The sequence below is a fragment of the Leuciscus leuciscus genome (genome assembly GCF_965113295.1).
Source record: "Leuciscus leuciscus genome assembly, chromosome: 8".
NCBI lineage: Eukaryota > Metazoa > Chordata > Actinopteri > Cypriniformes > Leuciscidae > Leuciscus > Leuciscus leuciscus.
The window spans coordinates 20,422,226-20,432,041 of record NC_138732.1 but is presented as its reverse complement, the minus strand read 5'-3'; the positions used below and the strand labels follow the sequence as shown (position 1 = coordinate 20,432,041).

Sequence of the window (9,816 nt, the reverse complement as noted above, 5' to 3'; positions counted from 1 at the left end):
AATAAAATAACAAAATTCACTTTTGAATGGTAGTATACATCGCCATGTCTTGCATTATAGTACAGTGGGATTAAATTATAGAAACAAGTTAAAACTGCTGTAAAAGGGTTTCTAAGATGGTTTCTGATAAGAGTCACTGATAATGTGAAAATGGTCCAAAGAGGAATTCATGTTCTATCTTGTTCTTCAAACTGTTTTGCAATAACTGCCCAAAGTAAAACATTGCATTACTACCTGCCTACTGAGTATCTAATCCTGTTTCCTCTACAGTCCAAACATTACACTAAATTAGTTGGAAGACAAGTCAGTTTTCCGGAGAAGTAAATGCTCTATTTCACCCATGTTATCAATCAGCTTATTTCTAAACAAACATTTTCACTGCAATGTTGCATTTTGCTTCTTAAGCTACAAGAACTATGATTCCGAAAATAGAGAATAATTGATGTTAGTAATAATACTTTTGAATGAAACTTTCAAGTAAATGGCTTTAAAAATCAATTTTCTTTATTTATGTGGTATAAGGTAAGCAGTGGACAAACACCATAACATTTTCACTCTTGAAATAAACAACAGAAATCCACAGACACTGAATATGACTTATAACAACACATTTAATTTCATGTATTCACGTTCCTCTACACCCCCTCCCACTTAACATAATAGTTAGCCGGACCTAATGCCAGCTCAGTCAGTGTTGGGCCTGTAAACACAGAACGCTCCCCTCCCCTTGCCCATGGATCTTTGCGTCTTCATTGTGTTTGTAACGATCATTTAAGAAGTTAGTTCCTGTTTATAGGGAGTTTCTCAGACGTACTCCCTCCATCCTCACAACCCTCCTGGCTGTTAATGTCCATATCTCCTCTCCTCATCATCTTAATAGTTCCTTTCGGCAAGATTGTTTCCAAGAGCACTTCAAGTGCGCAGAATAACCATTGTAAGAAGACCTGTGCGACACAGGAAAGTACCATGAAAATGTGCAGAATACAATCAAACTGGGAATATGATGCATTTTTACGACTCACCTAAAACATAAGCAGCTACGAGTTTCTTGTTAACACTTAAGTGGAGGTAGACAGGCACTGTGGATTCCTGTTCTCCCAGAGTTGGGAGCATAAGGGCTGCCATACACACCAGGCCTAAAAGGACAGTAAGGAGGCTGGGACCTCCAGATGCTGTACGGCTCTCTGTGCCAATACAAGAAGGAAGAAGCAGACGGTCATAAAATGAAAGAAAACCATCAAACAATAAAATATAATACATCTCTCTGACGCCACCCAGTGGGAAATGTAGTTAACCGCTAGAGCTTTACATTAAAACTGACTAGTAAGGCCCGCTGGCCAATCGGTGTTTTGCATTGTGTGTTACTGTTTTCAAGCAAAAGTGTGAGTTATATTACAGCTGCAATTATTTTATAAGAAAATTATTTTGAAACCAAAAAAAGAAAAAAGATGTAAAAACTTACCATTTAATGAAAAAAGTTTAGCAAATATAAAAACCCACTGCTCAAAAAATATGAAAAAATAAATAAATAAATTGAAACTTGTATTTTATGAGAAAAAAACATTTCTGAAGGAATATAATTAGTTAATAATCATTTTCCTTTTTTTTTTTGTGGGCCCAGTGAAAATGTTGGCGGTGCAAGTAAAAATTTGAATTCCAACAACCCATTTTACTTTCATATTGTGATGCGCCTTTGACTGAAACATGATACTCAACTGTGAAAAAATAACCTAGGACATGATTTCATTCTAATGCTGGGGCCACACCACATGATATTCGGGCCGATTTCTCCCCTTCCGACAATCCTAAATGAAGTTCTTTTTATCTTGATGTTTCTACAGATTTTCTTGTCAAGTCAAGTCAAGTCATCTTCATTTATATAGCGCTTTTAACAATGTAGATTGTTTCAAAGCAGCTTTACAGAGATAAACGTATAATTTATGGTAACAGAGATTTGTTTTGGCTTTATAGCGGTTCTTTAGTAAAGTTATTTTCCAGCTAAGGTTAGTTATGATTGATTCGCTTCCGTCGCAACAATCATTTGTTATTAAATTAGGGGCCGCTAAGACGACACCATTCTCTCTACATAGACTTTAAACGCGAACCTGTGAGAAACGCTGACGGCGTTCACATGCGCATTAAAGGGATAGTTCACTTTGAAATTAATTTTTGGTATGTTCAAAAAGGGCATCCAAGATGTAGGTGTCTTTTTTTCTGCAGTAGTTTCAATTTTGATATTTTTGGGTCAAACCGTTCTTGTCTGTCAGCCATATAATGCAGGTCGATGGTCACTGTCTCAAAGAGCATGCACAGAGTCCAAATTAAACAATTCCCCGTCGTCCAAATTAACCAATTCCCCATCGTAAGTACACATTGATGGCCTAAGACACGAAACGAGCGGTTTGTGTGAGAAAACGAACAGTATTTATATCGTTTTTACCTCTTATACACAGCCATGTCCAAGTGATCTGAATTGGTTCTATAGTTATGTGCGTTTAAATATATGTACGCAGGTTTGTAATTCCCTACAAACCAAGCCTAAACAAAGTACTGGTGTGAGGTGTGAACAAAAAATGTGGTGTGAGGTGTGTTAAGAGTGACCGAACCTGCTCGGAAGAACTTCGGAGCCGCCCCGATCTCGAATTGTAAATATTCAACATGTTGAATATTTACGATCAGAAATCCTGTTGTGTGGGGGGAACTGTTGATTGTCAGGTGGAATGAAACGATACCCAATCAGAAAGCGAGCTGACAGAAGAAGGAAGCATAACAACCGCAGTCATGGTGCAGCACAGAGTAAAATGGACATGGACATCAGAGATGGAGGATCAGCTTGTCGATTTGTGGCAATGTTCAGTCAAAAGCATTCCAAACACTATCATAGCAATTTCTTCCTGCCTATCGTACTAAACAGTTTATTCTGAAGTCTCGAGAGATTTTGCGAGATTTCCCGTTTTCACAGTCGTTGGTTGAAAATGTGCACGTGTGTGGTGTGTTGTCTTCTTCACATCGCAGCACACCACACACTATAGGAGCAAAACTGTTACATTTTGTGTTTGTGGTCTCTCACATTTTGAAAATCTTATACGATTTTAAATATCTTTTGGTGTGGCCCCAGCATTAGTGAATTGCTTGGATTTGGAAAAAATGGTTGCTGGAAGGGTATGATTTTTAAATAATTGAGAGAGCTTAAAAGACGGGGAAGGTCGCATTCCACATTGCCTTTTTCTTCGGAAATACAAGCGCCTATGAATCATTCACAGTAAGAACCAGGGATGTGTGTTAAGTACGTGAATTCATGTCGACTGTAAAATGCACCTGTCTGGAATGCAGTCTGCTCAAAGAACACTCTGTCGGCAAGCTGCTCCTTCATCCTGCACTCCTCCTCCTGGGGCCGGACCTGGGGCTGCTCTTGAGCGGCGGAGGGCAGCAGAGTGGCCATTACTTCCTTCCTGCCCAGAGCCTTCCTTTGACTCTGCTCAGACACCTGCAGCCGGAACTTATCAATCACACCGTAATGACAGGCCCGCACGTCCCTATGGCGGATCACGCTGTTTGGTGAAAATCAAGAAATGAATGGTTGTGAAAGGCTCAGTGAAATCAGTTAAAATCTTTAGTGTAAGACTCGGAAACTTACATATCCACGCAACATTGCGGTTTAACAGCACCAGTGGCATCCACCACGGCATACTTGTTTGGAGCTGTGCACAGAACTGATGAAACAACAAGCGGTGAGGAAGGAACCACCACAGCACACTAAGGAAGGTTCTCGTGGGTACTACCGACGCAAATGTACGACTCACCTTTGAATTTAAGAGCAAACTCATAAGGGTTGTAGAGGGTGAGCACCTGCTTATGTGAAGCCTGCTCATCTGCGTAGAACACCAGCTCAGTGGGGAACACAAACACTGGAAGGCTTCCCTCCACTAGGTCAGGCTGCCGACTCTGCTTCTGCATTGGCTCAAGCTGAGCTCACTTCCTCCTCCCTTTATCGTATTCCCACTCCCTCTCCGGGCTGTAACGGTGCAGAGATCCAGTTCTAAATGAAGCCAGTTCAGCTCTTTGGCAGCATGACGTTCACCTCTGAAATGATAGAAATTGGGCCATTTCATCATGAACAGCAGTAGAAGGCAGGATTACAATTCATTTGAATATAAATAACAAAGCATGTCATAATAATAAGAAAAAAGAATATGGAAAAAAAACCCCACAAAAACTCACAGTCAGTGTGAATTGAAAGGCTTAAATCACTGACTCTGTTAAGCTGTGGCCAAAAGTTTTGGCAGTGACAAATTTTACGTTTTGCAAAGTTGCTACTTCAGTATTTGTAGATTTTTTGCACGTTTCTAGGGTATAGTGGAAAACAATACGCATTTCATAAGTTCAAAAGGCTTTTATTTGGCAAAAACATTCAGAAAATGCAAAGTGTCAATATTTACAGCCTTGACCCTTCCTCTTCATAACCTCTGCAATGCGCTCTGGCATGCTGGATATCAGATTCTAGGTCAAATCCTGACTGATGGCGATCCATTCTTGAATATAGGCCTGTTCACACCTAGAATGATAACTATAACTGTAACTATATTAGCGTCCACAACAGGGGCGTCCAAACTGTCCTGCAGAGTTTAGCTCCAACTTGCCTGGAAGTTTCTAGTATGCCTAGAAAGACCTTGATTAGCTTGTTCAGGTTAAATTGGGGTTGGAGCTGAACTTTACAGGGCAGTGGACCTCCAGGAGCAGGATTGGACACCCCTGGTCTACAACAACGCACGATATCGTTGTTTATTCTAAGCACGCTGCAGTTTTGTCATCTGCTGCATTAAATGCTTGAGCTCTTTAAAGCAAGATGGATTCTGATTGGCTCTGTGCTGTTATCGTTATAGTTGTGGTGTGAACACTGCTATTCTTTTATATTTAGGATCACATCTTTATCGTTATAGTTATCATCCTTGGTGTGAACAGGCCTTTAGTAGTGCTCGGAGTTGATCACAAGACTTCTGCTTGTCCACTCGCCTTTTGAGGACTGACCACAGGTTCTCTATGGGATTAAGATCCGGGGAGTTGTCTGGCCAAGGATCCAAAATTTCAATGTAAAGAATCTCCAAACCACTTTATTATCACACTTGCCTTGTGACATGGTGCGCCATCATGCTGGAAAATGCACAGATCATCACCAAATTGCTCCTGGATCGTTGGCAGAAGTTGCTCTTGCAGGATGTTTTGATACCATTCTTTATTCATGGCAGTGTTTTAGGGCAGAATTGAGAGAGCCATCCTTGGATGAAAAGCAACCCCACCCATGGATGGTCTCAAGATGCTTCAACTGATTCAAGGCGTTCACCTTTTCATCTCCAAACAATAGATTTTCCAGATGTCCCAAACAGTCAGAAGGGGGCTTCATCAAACAAAATAACTTTGCACCAGTCTTCTGCTGTTCAATCCTTGCACATCCGGCAGCATTTCAGCCTGTCTTTGATGTTTTTCTTGAAGAGAAGTGGCTTCCCTTCTGCCCTTCTTGACACCAGGCCATTGTCCAAAAGTCTTGGGCTCACTGTGCACTTCCACCCACTTGCTGTAGCCTAAATATTGAGCAAGTTCTGCACTGGTGGTGGTGACACGATTCTGTAGCCGATTCCTCAGGAGGAGACGGTCCTGGCACTTCCTGGACACTCATGGACATCTTGAAGCCTTCTTCACTGCAGTTGAGCCTCTCTCCTTGAAGTTCTTGATGAACTGTTAAAATTATTCTTTCAGGTGCAATATCCTTTGCAGCAATTTCCTTGCATGTGAGGTCATTTTGATACAAAGCGACGATGGCTGCACGTCTTTCTTTGGAGGTAACCAAGAATTATAGTGTTTTAGCTGACTAGTACTCAGCACTTTCCCATGTGCTGATGATATGATTAATGAAACGATGTCGGGGTCAGTGTGAAAGAAGCTTTAAATTGATCAAAAGTGACAGTAAAGACATTTATAATGTTAAAAAATATTTATTTTAAACTTTAATGTTCTTTTGAACTTTCTATTCATCAAAGAATCCTGACAAAAATGCATCAAGGTTTCCACAAAAATAACTGTTTTCAACAGTGATTCTTTGTCATCAAAAGAATAAATTACATTTTAAAATAGAAAACAGTAAATAAAATGGTAATAATATTTCACACTATAGCCTAACTGTTTTTACTGTATTTTTGATCAAATAAATGCATGCAGCCTTTGTGAGCAGAAGAGCCTTCTTTAAAAAAATAAAAAAATTCTAACTGAAACTGACCCAGACTTTTGACCAGGACTGAATGGTGGATTGTGACCCAAAAATGAACCAGGTCTGTTCTGATAAAGATGTGGATGGCTAGATAATTAACCATAACTAACTACGTAATTGTGCATACTGCATAGCTAAGATAACAAAATCAACTTTCAAGAGGAGAAAACACATCCTATATCAGCCTTGATGTCAAAAGCTGCACATTCTATCAAAATGAAAAGGTATTCTGGCACAGATTCATCTGTCACTCATGCCGAAAACCATAAACAAAACCAAGACTACAGGGTGAAATCGCACATTTTTTTTACAGTGGATTATCAGCTGCTATTTTAATGATCAGAAATTTCATATGCATTTACCAAAATGATACATTTTCCTATTCAATGTGTCACGTGTTAATAATATATCATATTGTTAGGCCTTTGTATTTCATAGTTATATTAGTAAATGTCAATATTTGATTTGAAGGACATTTTTGTACAATAAAAAACCTTAGTACAGTGCTGAGCAATAATAAAAACAAAATAAGATGAAAACTACAGCAACAGGAGGTATAAATAAATTACAGATTACATGAATAAGTCTAATGGTAACAACTTTTTCTCTCAGACTTATTTGTGGCATGAGAATAATCAAGGGATGCTTCAGAAAAGTGAAGTAAACGCAAACATGAATTGATTAAATAAAATTAAGGCCAAACGAAACTGAAAGTCATGTGTCAATATAATCTGATAATAGTGTCAATGTAATAAAAGACTAATGGATGATGGCCAAGATATCTGTACAAAAACAAGGTCCCGCCTCCACGTGGCTAGTCATGTGACCATGTTTACTGAATTCGTCTGAAACTCAAGGATTTCGCAATACGATCTATAGCAATAAGTAAATAACGTCAAATTTAACCGACTAACATCATACTAATGAGGTCAATGACACAGCATGACAGCTGGCAGATACAATGTCTGGGCTTTACCAAAGACTATGGACTTTGGTTTTACTAATATGGAAATAAATACACCCATATGACACGTAAGAAAAATACTGCCCTACTAAATGCTTAAAAAACCCTCTTTAAATGTCTTCAGTATAATATTAAAATCCCCATCAAATGACTTACGTCTTGCTTACAGAATGTCTCCAGGAGATCGGATAACGACGTGACAGACCTTTTGTCCTCTTGAAGGCTATTGAGTTTTGCTGACTATTAGCAGAGATATTTATATGTAACAGGACATTCATATTTTATTAAACCTGTACATTAAAGCGTAGATTTCCGACCTCAAATGTGATGTAAAATATTTCTTAACTACAATACATTTGCATGTCTAATGTTAAACTAAATGCAAAAAAGGTGTAACTTTAGAGTATCTGCCTAAAAATGATTAGCAAACTCTGCCATTTAAATTCTTCCATAGTTTAAGCACTTAAAAAGAGGTTCGGTTTGCAAGTTGTTACTGGCTAAAGTAATTTAACGTAAAGTAAGACATAATATTCAGTATTGTTCATTGGATGTTTACGTATTGCTGGTATGGTTAACCTACAATCATGCTAGCATAACAATATTGCAACATCGAGATGGCAGAGTGTTTAATTTTACGTTGTTTAATGTAGCTATTGAAAGAGTAAATACACCGAAAACAATAATAAAAAAAACATGTTTACCTCACTCCCGTTTACCGATATTTATTTCAAATCCCACCCCGTTTCCTTTTTCTTTGTCAACAATACGCTGCAAGGGCGCATTGAATGCTGGGATACTGGAGGGCTTCAGGAATTCCGCCAACGTCTTCTATGACGTCATTTAGAGTTTCACAAATGTACTCTCTGTTATTTGTGGAGTTTTTCTCAGTAATTCGGAAGATAAATGAAGTTTGTCGGTCGTTTTATGCTTATAAAGCTACTACTCTCTGGGTTACCGTTTACCCGTTGCGAAAAGTCTTAAAGGGACAGTTCACCATAAAATAAAAATTCTATCATTAGCTCACGTAACGTTACTCGTTCGGTGTCTTCCTATCTCCAGCAGAACACTAAAAGAGATGTTGAGAAGAATGACCCAGTCACCCTTCCCTTTCATTGCATCGTTTTTCAATATAACTGAATGGCAACTAAAGCTGTCATTCTTCTGAATAGCATCTCATTTTGTGTGACAATTATTATTTTTGGGGGGTGAACTGTACCTTTAAGGTTTGGCAAAGCTCAAATGAAGCATTTCGTTACACACACAAAAAATCTAATGAAATTTGAAAACCGCCATTAACAATTTCAGTTTCGGCGATTTTTTAATACCCACAGAGTGTATTGATCTTGGCATTTGGCAACACAACATACAGCATTTATGAGTCTCTTTAGTTTATTAAAGTAAAAAAAAATAAAAAATAAAAAATTCTAAAGAAACCCACACGCCCTTTAAAATGAATGCTCATTCAGACGACAACACCGCCTTCTTAGGGCACAAGGACAACCATAGACTGTTAAAATATATATAGGGCATAACCCATAATCAAAACATTTGTGACCGCTTGCACGCTGAGAACATTTGAAGATTTTTTTTTTCTTTTCTTTTTTTTTGCATTAACAGTATATCAGACTACAGAGAAATGAAAACAGGAAGAAGAATAGGACGACCTTTCTAAAGCCCCTCTCTGGGGACATTGGCTGCATTTAATGAACGAACAACAGTGACAGTTTCACATTAAAAATATGTCCTTGTTGTGAATCAGGATACGAATATAACAAACAGAAACCGTGCACAATACAGCGGAATGTCCTCTACAATAGGGGATATTATGTTAGTGATAGATCTCTCCAATGGCACGTTTCTCACCCTGAGCAAGCTACTGAATTGTAGTTATGTAAAAATGCGGCTGAACGATCATAAGGTACTGTATCATCGACACTTGTTCACAGATTATTCCCTGCAGAGATTAAAACACATTATAGTGCAGAGTAATACCATCTTCGTGAACACCGCAAATGCCTGTAAATGTATGAGGTAACGTTACCGCCGCACGTTCAGTGTCTGTGATTATGGTGAACAGGATTGCCTAGCCTCCTTCCCTTTCTCACATTCACAAAATCAAATGGCATGTGTAGCGAGGCTCCACGGAAACCGAGGAGCGCGATTTAGGAGGAGCCAGTGCCTGACAACGCTGCTTTTCCTCTCGCTTCTGTGCCGCCGTTCGTTGTCACGGTCTAGGGCGGTTTGGTGTATTAATGGCGCTTGCCTGTGGTCTCTCAAAGGAGATAAACAAGAGGAGGGGAAAGCGGGCAAGGATGGATTTCTAGATGGTCAGGGGGAGGCACAATTATTATAAAAATCACACGGAACCCAAGCTACTCCCCCCACCCCCACCAAGACAGCTAGACGAGATCAGGCGAGGAGGGGGTTGCCCTTTTTATGAGACAAAAATGACACTGACAGATTTAACATGTTCACTTAAAACTTATAAACACACAATAGAATAGCAGTAATGCCCTTTCAAAGGCAAAAACTAGATTACAGATTACACAAATGACACATCCCTGTCCACCCGCTCGAGCTCCGTCCGCTC

The 9,816-nt window shown here is 39.2% G+C and overlaps 1 protein-coding gene across 4 annotated transcripts; it reads right to left on the bottom strand.

Annotated features, from left to right (window-relative positions):
* Nucleotides 1-482: 482 nt before the first annotated feature.
* On the bottom strand, nucleotides 483-9,488 carry mospd1 (motile sperm domain containing 1). 4 transcript variants are annotated; one of them, XM_082178047.1, is made up of 7 exons: nucleotides 7,928-9,229; nucleotides 7,383-7,466; nucleotides 3,804-4,083; nucleotides 3,638-3,713; nucleotides 3,319-3,551; nucleotides 1,023-1,184; nucleotides 483-944 (listed from the first exon to the last, which is right to left on the bottom strand). In XM_082178047.1, the coding sequence occupies exons 3-7, from the start codon at nucleotides 3,955-3,957 to the stop codon at nucleotides 913-915; spliced, it is 657 nt and encodes a 218-aa protein (XP_082034173.1). In that variant the 5' UTR covers nucleotides 3,958-4,083; nucleotides 7,383-7,466; nucleotides 7,928-9,229; the 3' UTR covers nucleotides 483-912. The 4 variants fall into 4 exon arrangements, with proteins under 4 accessions (XP_082034173.1, XP_082034174.1, XP_082034175.1 ...); XM_082178048.1 differs by lacking the exons at nucleotides 7,383-7,466; nucleotides 7,928-9,229 and adding an exon at nucleotides 9,268-9,488; XM_082178049.1 differs by lacking the exons at nucleotides 7,383-7,466; nucleotides 7,928-9,229 and adding an exon at nucleotides 9,276-9,488.
* Between the last annotated feature and the right edge of the window lie 328 nt (nucleotides 9,489-9,816).

Bases quoted from the DNA above. Each gene is read 5' to 3' on its own strand.
- mospd1 (XM_082178048.1), bottom strand. From the start codon at position 3,957: ATGCAGAAGCAGAGTCGGCAGCCTGACCTAGTGGAGGGAAGCCTTCCA. The intron at 3,714-3,803 runs GTGAGTCGTACA...TTGTTTCATCAG, and splicing joins GTTTGCTCTTAAATTCAAAG to TTCTGTGCACAGCTCCAAAC. The intron at 1,185-3,318 runs GTGCATTTTACA...GTATTGGCACAG, and splicing joins GCAGACTGCATTCCAGACAG to AGAGCCGTACAGCATCTGGA.